The sequence below is a fragment of the Schistocerca cancellata genome, chromosome 10 (assembly GCF_023864275.1).
Source record: "Schistocerca cancellata isolate TAMUIC-IGC-003103 chromosome 10, iqSchCanc2.1, whole genome shotgun sequence".
NCBI lineage: Eukaryota > Metazoa > Arthropoda > Insecta > Orthoptera > Acrididae > Schistocerca > Schistocerca cancellata.
Genome location: NC_064635.1, coordinates 32333404 through 32349690, shown reverse-complemented (window position 1 = coordinate 32349690; position 16287 = coordinate 32333404). Strand labels below are relative to the sequence as shown.

Here is a 16287-nt window from a genome sequence, read left to right as displayed (position 1 = left end):
ATGTGGCTTTCGACCTCCCTTCTCTGCTGATGACCAACTCCTCCGCCTCACTCCTCTCCCTCCAGCTTAACTCCCGTCGCTCCGCCATTTTTGTCTCACTTGACCTCGAAAAGGCCTACGACCGTGTCTGGCATCCCGGTCTCCTGTTTAAACTCCAAACCTACGCCCTTCCTATCAACTACATCCGTCTGATGGCCTCCTTCCTCTCCCACCGCCCCTCCTATGTTACCATCCATAATGCCAATTCCCACACCTTCTACCCCTCTGCAGGTGTGCCCCAGGGCTCTGTCCTCTCCCCTCTCCTCTACCTCCTGTACACGGCAGATATGCCCCAGCCCCCCCCCCTCCAGTACACCTCTTGCAATATGCTGATGACACCGCATTCCTCGCCCTCGCTCCTACCCTCCAACGGTCCCAATGCCTTCTCCAGAATCACCTTGAACTTTTTGCTGCATGGTGTAACCAGTGGCTCCTGAAAATCAATCCTTCCAAGACCCAGGCAATCATCGTAGGTCGTACCACTCGCTCCTTCCGGCTCCTGGATTTCTCCCTTACTGTCTGCGCACGTCCAGTCCGCCTCACCCCCACCCTCACCTACCTTGGCCTCACCATTGACCGTCACCTCACCTGGATCCCTCATCTCCGCTCCATCCAATCCAAAGCCCACAACCGCCTCCGACTCCTCAAACTCCTCTCTGGCCGGACGTGGGGGTTGCACCCCTCTACCATCCTCCACACCTACAAATCCTTAATCCGTCCCATCCTCTGTTATGCCAGTCCTGCCTGGATATCTGCCCCCCCCCCCAAATTCTATCAGTCCCTCCAAATCTTTGAGCGTCATGCACTCTGCCTCGCCTTCCGTATACGCCTCCCGTCCCCCACGCGGATCCTCTATGATCTCATTCCTTTCCCCCATCTGCTCCTATTCCTCGAACATATCCGCACCTCCCGCCGTCTTGAACCCCCTCACCCCCTGGTTGCTCCTCTCCTCTCCCATCCCCGCCCCCTGCCACGTCTTCACCGTTGTGTCGCCCCTACCCTCCATCTCTACACCCTACATCTCCTTTCCCAAGGTGGCTTCCATCAGCTCCCCCTCCCGGATGATGCCCTCTCTCCCTCCATTTATCCTTCCTATCAACTCTGATCCTCAACCCCCCCTCCTTTCCTCCGTCCTTTCCCTGGGCTCCCTCTTCCTCCCCCCTTCCATCCTGTGTTTTGTCCCTGCCTATCATCTCCTTTCTCTCCCCCTCCCCCTGAGTCCTTTTGTACTCCCCTCCTCTGCCTTCCCCAATCCCTGGCCCATCTGCTCAGCACCCCCACCCCTCTTATGGATCCTCCTCTTCCATTGGCTCATTTCCCCCCTCCCCCTTCACTTTTCCTCTCCTTCCCCCCCTTTTTTCCCGTCATCTGACCAGTTTCCCCCACCTGCTCTCGGGTGTGGTATGTCGTATTTGTGCCAACTTTTAGCGCAGTGTTTAAGTGAGTGCTCGGTGTTGTGCGTCCTTCCACAGTGTTGCGAACAGAAATCATGCTGTCGCTGGGTGTGCTTTTTATATCTCTTGCGAACAGAACCCAGACTGTTGCCGTGTTTTTTTTAATTGTCTGTCTATTGTTTTTCTGCTTCCTGTGTGTTTTATTAGCTTCATCGACCCTGTATTTTATGTTTTACGCTCCAGAATTTTCTGCCATTTTTACCTTTAAGTCACCGATTTTATCGCCAACTGTTATTATTTTTTATTATCTTCATCTTTTTAAAAAATTCTGTAGGCTGAAGAGCGGCGTAATAAGCTGCTGCCAGCCCGCCACCTTTAGGGGGAATCGAAACCCAATAAAGGAAAAAAAAAAGAAAAAGAAAACCAACACCGACAACAGTAGTTGAGGTGTACATGCCAATTTCGCAACCACAAGAGAAAGTATGTGAGGATACTGAACGGGTGTTTCAGTATGTACAGGGAGATGAAAACCTAACAGTCATTTAGGACTGGAATGCGATTGTAGAAGAAGGAATAGGACAAGCGGTTGCGGGAGAATATGGGCTGAGTAGTAGGAATGGGAGATGAGAATGACTACTTGAGTTCTGCAATAAATTTCAGCTAGTACTTCAAGAATCGCAGGAGGAGTAGGTAAAGATTGAAAAGCTCGGGAGATACGGGAAGATTTTAGTTAGATTACATCACGGTCAGGCAGAGACTCCGAAATCAGATATTGGATTGTAACGCGTACCCAGGAGCAGATATAAACTTAGATCCCAATTTAGTAATGATGAAGAGTAGGCTTGGAAAAGCAGTTGAACAGGATGGAAAGTATCTAGAAGCGCATATAAAAGATGAACATTTCAAAAGCAAAACAGGGATAATGGAATGTAGTCGAATCAAATCAGGTGCTGCTGTGGGCATTAGCTTAGGAAATGAAACACTTAAAGTTGTAGATCAGTTTTGTTATGGTTCAAATGGCTCTGAGCACTATGGGACTCAACTGCTGTGGTCATAAGTCCCCTAGAACTTAGAACTACTTAAACCTAACTAACCTAAGGTCATCACACACATCCATGGCCGAGGCAGGATTCGAACCTGCGACCGTAGCGGTCGTGCGGTTCCAGGCTGTAGCGTCTTTAACCGCGCGGCCACTCCGGCCGGCTAGTTTTGTTATGTGGCCATCAAAATAACTAATGCTGGCCGAACTAGAGAGGATATAAAGTGTAGACTGGCAATGGCAAGAAAAGCGTTTCTGAAGAACAGACAATTGTTAACATCGAATATATATGCACGTCAAAAAAGTTCTGCATCACCTCGGTTCCGAGAGTTCCGGAACCTGTACAGAAAATTGGAATATAGATCAACATAAACATTATTTCCGCCCTTTATTCCTCATGAAAACCACACATTCTGTGTTGTACCACCATACAGCGAGACCTTCAGAGATGCTAGTCCAGATTGTTGTACACACCGGAACCTCTAATACCCTGTAGCACGTCCTCTTACATTTATGCATGCCTGTATTCGTCACGGCATATTATTCACAAGTTCATCAAGGCACTGTTGGTCCAGATTGTCCCACTCCTCAACGGCGATTCGGCGTAGATCCCTCAGAGTGGTTGGTGGGTCACGTCATCCATAAACAGCCCTTCTCGATCTATCCCAGGCATGTTCGACAGGGTTTGTCTGAAGGACATGCTGGCCACTCTAGTCGACCGATGTCGTTATCCTGAAGGAAGTCATTCACAAGATGCGCACGATGGGGGCGCTAATTGTCGTCCATGAAGACGAATACCTCGCCAATATGCTGTCGATATGGTTGCACTATCGGTCGGAGGATGGCATTCACGGGTTACCTCGAAACACGTTTCTGACGATTGTCTGGTTGGAGGCATATGCGGCACTCATCGGTCAAGAGAACGTGTTGCCAATCCTGAGCGGTCCATTCGGCATGTTGTTGGGCCAATTTGTACCGCACTGCATGGTGTCGTGATTGCAAAGATGGACCTCGCCATGGGCGCCGGGATGAAGTTGCGCATCATGCAGCCTATTGCGCACAGTCTGAGTCGTAACATGACGTCTTGTGGCTGCACGAAAATCAACATTCAACATGGTGGCGTTGCTGTCAGGTTTCCTCCGAGCCATAATCCGTAGGAAGCGTTCATCTACTGCAGTAGTAGCCCTTGGGCGGCCTGAGCGAGGCATGTCATCGACAGTCCTTGTTTCCCTGTATTTCCTCCATGTCCGAACAACATCGCTGCGGTTCACTCCGAGAGGCCTGGACACTTCCCTTTTTGAGAGCCCTTCCTGGCAGAAAGTAACAATGGGGACGCGATCGAACCCCGGTATTGACGGTCTAGGCATGCTTGATGTACAGACAACACCAGGTGTGTACCTCCTTCCTGGTGGAATGACTGGAACTGATCAGTTGTCAGACTCCGTCCGTCTGACAGGCGCTGCTCATGCATGGTTGTTTATATCTTTGGGCGTGACATCTGAGGACAGTGAAAGGGACTGTGTCTATGATACAATATCCCCAGTCTACGTCTATCTTCAGAAGTTCTGGGAACCGGGATGATGCAAAACTTTTTTGATGTGTATAGATTTAGGTGTCAGGGCGTCTCCTCTGAAAGTATTTGCATGGACTGCAGCCATGAACAGAAGTGATACGTGGACGATAGACAGTTTACACAAGAAGAGAATAGAAGCTTAAAAATGCGGTGCTACATAGGAATATTGAAGATGGGTAAATATCGAGAAGGTACTGAACAGCATTGTGGGGAAAGAAATTTAGGGCACTGCCTCACTGGAGGAAGGGATCGGTTGGTAGGACACGTTCTGGGGCATCAAGGGATCACCAGTTTAGTATTGGAGGGAAGCGTGGAGGGTAAAAATGGTAGAGGGAGACCTAGAGATGAATACAGTTAGCAGATTCAGAAGAATGTAGGCTGCAGTAGGTACTGGGAGATGAAGAGGCTTGCACAGGATAGAGTAGCATGGAGAGCTGCATCAAACCAGTCTTCAAACTGTAGACCACTAGAACAACGAAGAGGAGGCTGAAGTTTAAGAGAGTAGTCAGCAACAGTCAATGCGCGAAGAAGTAGGACACGGAGATATTAGGAAATAGAGAAGTACGCCTGATGTTCTCTGATGGAAAATATACTGCGATAATGAATAGCTCAGTAAGCAGTTCATTGAAGATGAATGAACTTTTCTAAAAGGGGCAACCACAGAACTTGGAAAAAAAGAACTTAGGTAGAAGGAAAGTAACTGCGAAGAAACCATGGGTAACAGAAAAACCACTTCAGTTGATCGACAAAGGAAGGAAGTACAAAAATGTTTATGGAAATTCAGGAAAACATAAATAGAAGTCAAGAACGGAACAAACAGAAAGTGAAAGAAGTGAGGAAATCGAAAAAGAAATGATTGTTACAAGGACTGACTTAGCATACAGAAAAGTCAGAACAACCTTCGGTGAAATTAAAAGCAAGGCTAGCAACATTAATAGTGCAACGGGATTCCGCTGTTAAATGCAGAGGAAAGAGCGGAGTGGTGGAAAGAGGCTCCTGTGAGGGGGAGGAAATAGGTGATGACGTGATGGACGAAGAAACAGGAGTCGACAGGGCATGCTGCTGACAAAAATAATATACAGAAGAGTGGAAATGAAAATAAAATTGAGGTTTTGTTACATGACGATCAGTTTGGGTTTAGGAAAGGTAAAGGCACCAGGCAGGCAGTTCTGACGTTGCGGTTGACAATGGAAGCAAGACTGAAGAAAAGCCAAGACACTTTTCTAGGATCTCTCGACCAGGAAAAAGCGTTTAATACTGTAAAATGGTGCAAGATGTTCAAAATTCTGGGAAAAATAGGAATAAACTGAAGGGAAAGGCGGCTGGTGTACAATATATACAAGAACGAAGAGGGAACAATAAGACTGGAATACCAAGGAAGAAGTGCTCGGATTAAAAAGGCTGTAAGAAAGGAATTTAGCCTTTCATCCCTAGTGTTCAGTCTATACGTGGAAGAAGCAATGACGGAATTAAAACAAAGGTTCAAGAGGGGGATTAAAACTGAAGGTGAAAGGATCTCAATGGTAAGATTCGCTGATGACACTGCTATCCTGAGTGAAAGGGAAGAAGAATTACATGCTCTACTGAATGGAACGAATATTCTAATTAGTACAGCATAAGGAGCGAGATAAACCGAAGGAAAGTGAAGGTAATAAGAAGTATAAGTTGACATCAGAATTGGTAACCAAGAAGTAGACGAAGTTAACAAATTCTGGTACTCAGGCAGGAAAATAATACATAATGAATGGAGCAAGGAGGACATCAAACGCAGACTAGTACTGGCAAGTAGGCAATTCCTGGCCAAGAGAAGTCCGCCAGTATCAAACACAGGCATTAATATGAGGAATACATTTCTGAGAATAAAATTATAAACAGCCGACCAGTTGCAATGGATAAAGAAATCTTTACCTAGGTTTCAACAAATTTAAATTTGTCTTCTTCAGAAGGTGGCCTGAGGACAATGAACATCGTAGCTTACATTAAAAGGTATGAAACTTACGTCAAGAAGAGAGTTTAACACATATTAGAGAGCTCTTGTATTACAAAAATATGAGAAGGACGCCTAGTACTTACAATTTTACATTAGTATGGACTGATGTATCATCGTCGTTTTTACAAATATCTGCATAGATCCATTTGTCCAAATTAAAATATAGCCATGAAAATAGGGTTTGTCATGTAAATGTAAATTAGTACATGGATGTTGCAGAGCTCGTAAGCGACTGAGTGTAATCGGCCAGCGTAGTTACACTGCGGCCAGGGCAGGTGGCGCTCATGTCGCGAACCATGTGCCGATTGGCGTACTAAAGCAACGTGTAAAATATCAGTATTAATAGCGTCCTTAGATAAAGTGACAATACTGTTATAACGGGAGTGTTAAACGCTTTCCTTCTTTTTATTGTCACTTTATCTAAGGACGCTATTAATATTGATATTTTACACGTTGCTTTTGTACGCCAATCGGCACATGGTTCGCGACATGAGCGCCACCTGCCCTGGCCGCAGTGTAACTACGCTGGCCGATTACACTCAGTCGCTTACGAGCTCTGCTACATCCGTGTACTAATTTACATTTACATGACAAACCCTATTTTCAGGGCTATATTTTAATTTGGACTAATGGATCTATGCAGATATTTGTAAAACCGACGATGATACATCAGTCCATACTAATGTAAAATTGTAAGTACTAGGCGTCCTTCTCATATTTTTGTAATACAAGAGCTCTCTAATATGTGTTAAACTCTATTCTTCACTTAAGTTTCTTACTTTTTAATGTAAGCTACGATGTTCATTGTCCTCAGGCCACCTTCTGAAGAAGGCAATTTAAATTTGTTGAAACCAGGTAAAGATTTCTTTATCCATTGCAACTGGTCGGCTGTTTATAATTTTATTACGTGGAACCGTTGCTGTTGTGCAGCTATGTTTAAAATACTGAAATTTCTGAGAATGTTTGTTTGGAGCACAGTATTATACGGTGGTGGAACATGGACTGTCGAAAAACAGGAACAGAATGGAAGAATCTGAAATGTAATCCCACAGAACAATGTTGAAAATTAGGTGGACTGATAAGGCAAGGAATGAGCAGGATCTACTCAGAAAAGGAGAGGAAAGGAATATGTGGAAAACACTCACAAGGAGAAGGGACAGGATGATAGGACATGTGTTAAGACCTCAGGGAATAACTTTCATGGTACCAGAGGGAGCAGTATAGGCTACAAATATCTAGAGGAAGACAGAGACTGGAATACATCTGGCAAATAAAAAAAAATGTTCAAATGTGTGTGAAATCTTATGGGACTTAAGTGCTAAGGTCATCAGTCCCTAAGCTTACACACTACTTAACCTAAATTATCCTAAGGACAAACACACACACCCATGCCCGAGCGAGGACTCGAACCTCCGCCGGGACCAGCCGCACAGTCCATGACTGTAGCGCCTTAGCCTGCTGGCAAATAACTGAGGACATTTACTGCAAATGCTACTCTGTGATGAAGAGGCTGCACCTAAATAAATTTATCAGTGACTCCGATGTTTCGACGACGAAATAATCCTGTCCTTCCATTTTGCCACGGTAGGCGTCTTGTCAACAAGATGTTGGTTGGAAGTATTAACAAGATGTGTTGTTGACAGTGTAGCGTGTAGCTCGGAGATCATTTCTGTAAGCTTACATCGTGCAATAATACCCTGGTCATCAGAGACTGGTCAGATTCACACAACAGAGAATGATAATAACAGGAATAATGTTAACCCTGCAACAGTACGAAACAGAAACAATGAAAATTACAACGTACGAGAGGCGTTCAGGAAACAATTCTCAGCCAATTTCAGTTGAAAAAGTGCGGAAATTGTAGTGAGACATGGTTGATATTCCCACTACAGCCCATGTAATTTCATGAAGTTGCTGTAGGGGGCGGCGACCGTGACGCAGGGGCGTTCCAAGTAGAGTGTTTCTTTTGGTGGATGACCATAGGATCGCAGATAGACATGAGCGCTTGCAGAATGTCTACATAGAGCTGGCAGTGAACAAAAGCACGGTGGGTCGTTGTGCGAGGCGTCTGGTCGCGTAAACTTATCCGGCCTCCCGCGTGCCGGCCAGCCGCACACATTTGTGATTCCTGCAATGGTCGAACGCGCGGACACCATCATGTGAGGTGATCGGTGGATCAGAATCAAATACCTCGCAGCTCAGCAGGACGTCTCTGTCGGTAATGCTGACACAATCGTCCACCAGTTGGGATACTCAAAGGATTGTGGCCACTGGGTTCCTCGAGGTGATCGGCGGATTAGAATCAAATACCTCGCAGCTCAGCAAGACGTCTCTGTCGGTAATGCTGACACAATCGTCCACCAGTTGGGATACTCAAAGGATTGTGGCCACTGGGTTCCTCGAGGTGATCGGCGGATTAGAATCAAATACCTCGCAGCTCAGCAGGACGTCTCCGTCGGTAATGCTGACACAATCGTCCACCAGTTGGGATACTCAAAGGATTGTGGCCACTGGGTTCCTCGAGGTGATCGGCGGATCAGAATCAAATATCTCGCAGCTTAGCAGGACGTCTCTGTCGGTAATGCTGACACAATCGTCCACCAGTTGGGATACTCAAAGGATTGTGGCCACTGGGTTCCTCGAGGTGATCGGCGGATTAGAATCAAATACCTCGCAGCTCAGCAGGACGTCTCCGTCGGTAATGCTGACACAATCGTCCACCAGTTGGGATACTCAAAGGATTGTGGCCACTGGGTTCCTCGAGGTGATCGGCGGATTAGAATCAAATACCTCGCAGCTCAGCAGGACGTCTCCGTCGGTAATGCTGACACAATCGTCCACCAGTTGGGATACTCGAAGGATTGTGGCCACTGGGTTCCTCAGTGCCTAACACAACACCATTAATAGAATCGAAGGACCACCTGAGCGGAATTGCTTGGGCATTGTGGGGATTATGGTTACAGCTATTGTCGAGCATCGTCAGAGACGACGAAAAATGGGTTTATCACTTCGAGCCAGAAACAAAACGGCAATCCGTGGAGTGGCGCCACAGTACCTCTCCTCTGAAAAAAATGTCTAAAGCCGCACCCTCAGCTGGTGAAGCCATGGCGACAGTCTTCTGGGGACTCTGAAGGGGTTATTCTGCTTGATGTCCTCCCTCATGGTGCAACTATAAACTCTGAAATGCACTGTGCTACCCTCAGGAGATCGAAAAAAAAGACTTCAGCGTGTTCGTCACAACAAAAATGCAGACGAACTTTTCCATGACCACATATCTGCACACCCGAGAAGAGCTCACAAAACTTCTTCAACTGTTCTTCCTCATCCACCTTATGCTTGAATCACCTCCGATTTCCATCTGTTTGGCCCAATGCACGCCTCAGGAAGCAGTACGTGGATGATGGGGAGGTTAGTGATGCAGTGAGACGATGGTTCCGGCGCCGGTCAGTACAGTGGTACCATTCGGGCGTACAGTGCTGCCCACTAAGGTGGCGTAAGGCCATCGCATTGAACCGAGACTGTGTTTGAAAGCAGCATATTGGAACCAAAAGAGTGGGGAATACACTACTGGCCATTAAAAATTGCTACACCAAGAAGATATGCAGATGATAAACGGGTATTCATTGGACAAATATTTTATACTAGAACTGACATGTGATTACGTTTTCACGCAATTTAGGTGTCTAGATCCTGAGAAATCAGTACCCAGAAGAACCACCTCTTGCCGTAATAACGGCCTTGATACGGCATTGAGTCAAACAGAGCTTGGATGGCGTGTACAGGTACAGCTGCGCATGCAGCTTCAACACGATACCACAGTTCATCAAGAGTAGTGACTGGCGTATTGTGACGAGCCAGTTGCTCGGCCACCATCGACCAGACGGTTTCAAATGGTGAGAGATCTGGAGAATGTGCTGACCAGGGGAGCAGTCGCACATTTTCTGTGTCCAGAAAGGCCCGTACAGGACCTGCAACATGCGGTCGTGCATTATCCTGCTGAAATGTAGGGTTTCGCAGGGATCGAATGTAGGATACAGCCACGGGTCGTAACACATCTGAAATGTAACGTCCACTGTTCAGAGTGCCGTCAATGCGAACAAGAGGTGACCGAGATGTGTAACCAATGGCACCCCATACCATCACGCCAGTTGATACGCCAGTATGACAATGACAAATACACGCTTTCAATGTGCGTTCACTGCGATGTCGCCAAACACGGATGCGACCGTCATGACACTGTAAACAGTACCTGGATTCATCCGAAAAAATGACGTTTTGCCATTAGTGCACCCAGGTTCGTCGTTGAGTACACCATCGCAGGCGCTCCTGTCTGTGATGCAGCGTCAAGGGTAACCGCAGACACGGCCTCCGAGCTGATAGTCCGTGCTGCTGCAAACGTCATAGAACTGTTCGTGCAGATGGTTGTTGTTTTGCAAACGTCCCCATCTGTTGATTCAGGGATCGAGACGTGGCTGCTCGATCCGTTACAGCCATGTGTATAAGATGCCTGTCATCTCGACTGCTAGTGATACGAGGCCGTTGACATCCAGCACAGCGTTCCGTATTACCCTCCTGAACCAACCGATTCCATATTCTGCTAACAGTCATTGGATCTCGACCAACGCGGGCAGCAATGTCGCGATACGATAAACCGCAACCGCGATAGGCTACAATCCGACCTTTATCAAAGTCTTGAACGTGATGGTACGCATTTCTCCTCGTTACACGAGGCATGACAACAACGTTTCACCAGGCAACGCCGGTCAACTGCTGTTTGAGTATGACAAATCGGTTGGACACTTTCCTCATGTCAGCACGTTGTAGGGGTCGCCACCGGCGCCAACCTTGTGTGAATGGTCTGAAAAGCTAATCGTGTCCATATCACAGCATCTTCTTCCTGTCGGTTAAATTTCGCGTCTGTAGCACGTCATCTTCGTGGTGTAGCAATTTTAATGGCCAGTAATGTAATATGATGTATTGGAATAAAACCAACCTGCTATCAGGAAAAAAATGTATTGCATTATTTACTCAACGCCTGTCATACAATGAATCATCCAATTGGATGACAGCAAGCAGCCAGAAACTGGAGGACAAAGCAGGTGGGAGGCTTAACAACTTTGGAATCCCAGATGGTTGCTGTGACTGTTGAGCCAGTCCTCAGAGATTTGCTGAATGTGTACTGTTCTTTCCTTGGAGCCTATGTCCACCACTTGCTTCATAGTTGTCAATGCTAAAGTAATTTTGAAGAGACTATAGATGTGCTGACCTGCAGGTGGAATGTGGGCGAAATGATCTTGCGGTGAGCCCGCCACTGGTCGCCCCTCTTGCTGAAGAGTCCATCGCCAAAGAAGATGCTGACCATGTTGTGCAGGTAGGGGGAGTCGCGTGTGCGGTCGACTATCTTAGTGGAGCCGAGCAGCAGCTCGGCATCGCGGGGTTCTGCGACGACCACGTACAGGATGGGGCCCACGTAGATACTGCACACCAGAGACACATCACCAGCACTGGAGGGGGCTCCCCACGGTTAGTTTGTCTAGTGTAGTTATAAGTAGGCTGTTTATGTTTTCTTATTGGCAACGTTACGTAGCGCTCTGTATGAAAATCACTGGCTGTGCTGTGTGCAGTCTGTGGCTAGTTTGCATTGTTGTCTGCCATTGTAGTGTTGGACAGCTGGATGTGAACAGCGCATAGCGTTGCACAGTTGGAGGTGAGCCGCCAGCTGTGGTGGATGTGAGGAGAGAGATGGCAGAGTTTTGAAATTTTTAATACTGGATATCATGAACTGCTATATACATTATGACTTTTGAACACTATTGAGGTAAATACATTGTTTGTTCTCTATTAAAATCTTTCATTTGCTAACTATGCCTATCAGTAGTTAGTGCCTTCCGTAGTTTGAATCTGTTATTTAGCTGGCAGTAGTGGCGCTCGCTGTATTGCAGTAGTTCGAGTAACGAAGATTTTTGGTGAGGTAAGTGATTTGTGAAAGGTATAGGTTAATGTTAGTCAGGGCCATTCTTTTGTAGGGATTTTTGAAAGTCAGATTGCGTTGCGCTAAAAATATTGTGTGTCAGTTTAAGCACAGTCATGTACAATTGTTCTAAGGGGACGTTTCATATGGCAACCCTGTCAGGATACCTCACTGGAATCTTCTGATGTAGTTTGTGTAATTAGTGTAATTATTGTTTATTGCTAGCACGTAATTGTAGAGAGAATCTCCTTTGTAGTTGCAGTCTTTCATTGTTGTACAGTAAAACAGTTGTGTCATGCATGTAGATTTGCACCAAGTATTTCGCAGCTGCGCTTGCAATTAACTAGATATTATTTTCAGTGCTATGTTAATGTGTTCTCTTATTTTTGCTCTTCAAATTGTGCTTTTCTGTGTTATCGTGTGAAACATTGTGACAATAATGGCGTGTGAAAAACGTAACACTAGGCTCCAAAGTAAACTGAGAAATAACAGTGACGACGAGTGTAGCTTATCAGCACCACTGTGTAGTGAATTAACAGACATTCGAAGTAGTAATTTGGTAATTGTGCATAGGGAAATGGAGCGGGCGGCAAATAATGGTGTAGACAGTGAAACAGGTAGTGAACAGGGAAGCATTATCGGTCGATCGGTCGGCAACAGCTCGCCTCAGGAATCCGAAATGACAGAACACAATATTGCAAATACTGTAGACTTAGATTTTGGGTCCTCATTGTTTTCTCAAATGAATCAAGACACATTTTCTGCTTGTCAAAATGTGAATGTTGCCGGTGAAAATGCACTGCCAAAAAGCATAGAGAAACAGATTCCAGGCACTAATACATTATTATTGCAATTAATGCAACAAATGGAACAAAATCAGAGACAAACACAGCAAAAGCTTCAAAAGTTAGACGCAATGGAACAAAAGCTTCAAAAGTTAGACTCAGTGGAACATAAGCTTGAACAAACACGTGAAGTTTTAACTACTGAGTTGCATAACATTGAATCGAAATGTCAAAAAGTCTGTAATGATGTAAAAACACAAATTTGTGAGCATTTTCAACCTATTTTTTCGCGGCATGAAAATGCATTACAGAATCACGAAGCAGCCATAAAAGAACTGCAAACTATTGTTCATGAAAATCATGAGACCTTGCAAGCTAAAATTGACTCAGTTGCATCTACCGATTCGGTTACGCAACTTGCAAAAACTCAGGAAAACTTAAAGGACACAGTAGATACTCTGAAAATTGGTTCAGAAAGACACATGGAGGAAATTAGTTCATTATCAGAGAAAGTAGTTGAACTTTTGGATCAGCTAAATAATTTATCTACGAAGGTAGATGATAATCTGAATGACACAAAACCGGTAGTCTTTAATGACTCAGAAGAGTGCGAACAAATTAAGAAATTCAAACAAAATCAGAATCAAATAAATACGCAACACCAAAGAGAAATCCGGGAAGTACAAGATCAGCTGACACAGGTAATACAAGAATTACGTATTTCAGAGGACACTCGCGCCCCAATACGGGAAGAGGGACATAGAAATAAGGAAAAGCCACAAAATAATAACACAGGGCATTTCGGAAATTATGAAAGAAATTGGCAAGGTGCACCGAATTTTGAAATGGAACCGCCGAAACGACGTAACAATGACCGATATGCGACTCGCCGACATGATGATTTTGACTATAAGCTGTTCATTACTACACGTAAATTTAAAACATTTAAGAATTCTGGCAACGACATTCATCCACAAGCGTGGCTCCATCAATTCTCTCATTGTTTTCCTCCCAACTGGTCATTAGAGCACAGATTAGAATTTATGTGTGGCTATTTAGAGAATGAACCAGCTGTAAGAATGCGATCGGTCATTCACGATTGCCACAGTGAAGGAGAATTTTATCATGCCTTCCTCTCAGCATATTGGTCTCAAACTACACAAGACCGAGTAAAACATAGCATCATAATGATGAAACATTTCGAACAATCTGAATTTTCCAGTCTTGTGAAATATTTTGAAGACATGTTGCACAAGAATCAGTACCTGTCAAACCCATACAGCCCCTCAGAACTCATCCGCATTTGCTTAATCAAATTACCTGAACATTTACGACATATCATTTTGGCAGGACGTTGCAAAGACGACATTGAAGCTTTTAGGGACTCTTACAAGAATTAGAAATTGACACTGACAATCTCGGAACGCGAAAACAGGAACACAACAATTATAGGTCACATCCGTCGCAATTCCGCGATGAAAGAAATAATAACTGGACACAACAAGACTATTCTCACAACACAAATCGTGACCAAAACAGACACCACCTGTATGACAACCGTTGTCAGATCAGTAATAATTACAGGGAAAGATCACCTCTCCGCGGTAGTGACTATCACAGAGACAATCAGAGAAACAGACAATATGGGAAACAAAATAATTATTATCAAGGGAGACAGAATAACTTTAGACACAACGGTCCAGCGCATAGTTACGATTCAGGGAGAAATTCTCCACCACATGACCGACAAGAAAGAAACTATGGAATCTACCGACATGACGACAGACGATATGATCGTAACGACAGAGCTGAATTGCATCAAAACTGGTGGGATTCAAACAGAGCAGGGCCCTCTCAACAAGACGAATTTGTTGAAGTTAGGTCTCCCAATCCCAATAACGACGCACGCCAACAAAGGAACAGACAATGACTCGCACCGCAGGCAGCCGCGTGCGCCGGCTGGATCAGAGAAAAATAACATAGACGCTAACCTTGAGAAAAATTTTAGCATTCCTCAGCATACCACATGATAATTGCGTTGAAGTTGAAACTCTGCGTACTAGGAAGAGTAAAGGTTTACACCACATTTCACATGTAAAACCGTTTATTGAAAGATAATCTGCTTTTTAACTTTGTCTTTGCCATATAACTTTTCACTTTACATTGCTAGTATGCTTTGTCAGACTTAGAATCTGTTAACATGCAACAATGTTTTGAAGTTAAATATCCAGTCAAGAACCAAGAGAACTTATTTAAACAGAAATTACGAATGCATTGTTATTGCTTACAGACGACACAGTGTAATTGTGTGTGTACATTCTTGCTTGTTAGTTGCACGATTACATAACGACTATAAGGCTCACGTTCTTAGAACATTTACCATTACTGCTAATGAATTTTAATGCAACATTTTGGTTTACTTGAAAATACATTCTGGATTTAAAGTACTTTCTGTGAGATACCAGATGACACAGTGGTTAGTTTATGTGACAGCTACACGATTTTATCATGACACTACTAATGAGTGACAATTTACAATGTTGCTTTTGCGGTGTATCTGTTTTATATCTGCACAGTTTTTCTGAGTTATTCTGGAAAGTAAAACATGTTTTAGTAGTAACTTTTGTGGTATAGCTACAATGAGACAGCCTTTTCCGTAGCACAACAATACGTTACAGCACAGTACTTTCATCATCACGGCAATAAGCGTAATAACTAAGATATCTATACGCAAAGCATTTCACTTTTGTTTATCATGAGGTAAGTACATTGGCTTCTGCAGAACTTAGCTTTCAGAGGACAATAACTACGACACTTCCACAGAGATTATCTTACAGCAAGACGCACATTTAGCGCTACAGGACACGTATTTGAGTGATTAATTTTGATTTAAATCATTTATTTTTAAAGATATTTGAAGTACAATGATACATAGGTTTTCCGTAATACATTTCATTCCATTGTTGTAATCTGTAACACCTGAGGGTATAATTACATTAATCCTCAGGGGGGTACACGCTTACTTTGTGCACCATGTGTGTGGCAAGCACAAGGAGCCCTAGCTAATATGGTATTTGCTTATACAACTTTACACATCGGTACCATATTCCTCTAACACACAAATTACACAGCTATCTGATCATTTAACTGAGAGATAAACATTTTTTTTATTACATCAGTGACAAATGTTTACGTAATTACACAGTTGGATAACTTCACACTTATGAAACTGTATTTTGTCTGTACTTTGTGAACTGTTCATATTTTTTCGGAACCATTGTGATACTATGAGAGCTTTGAATGATGTATTTGGTATGAGATCATGATTTTTAAAGTACGTTTGAGGTAGATGACACTAATGAAATGAGCAGAGAATTTTTTTAGGTTTTGAAATTATTGCAGAAAGCTACGACGATTTTGAGATTTGACTGAGGTGTTTTGATGTTATTTTTACGACGACGATGTGTATTATGTTGTTGAGGTATGTTTATGATCA

The 16287-nt window shown here is 44.3% G+C and overlaps 1 protein-coding gene across 1 annotated transcript in view; it reads right to left on the bottom strand.

Annotated features, from left to right (window-relative positions):
- Positions 1-16287, bottom strand: part of LOC126106737 (cytochrome P450 4C1-like) — a 109537-nt gene that overhangs the window by 82960 nt on the left and 10290 nt on the right. Inside the window, exon 2 of the mRNA XM_049913112.1 lies at positions 11302-11512. Coding sequence (XP_049769069.1) covers positions 11302-11512 — 211 coding nt within the window. The remainder of the gene's footprint in view (positions 1-11301; positions 11513-16287) is intronic.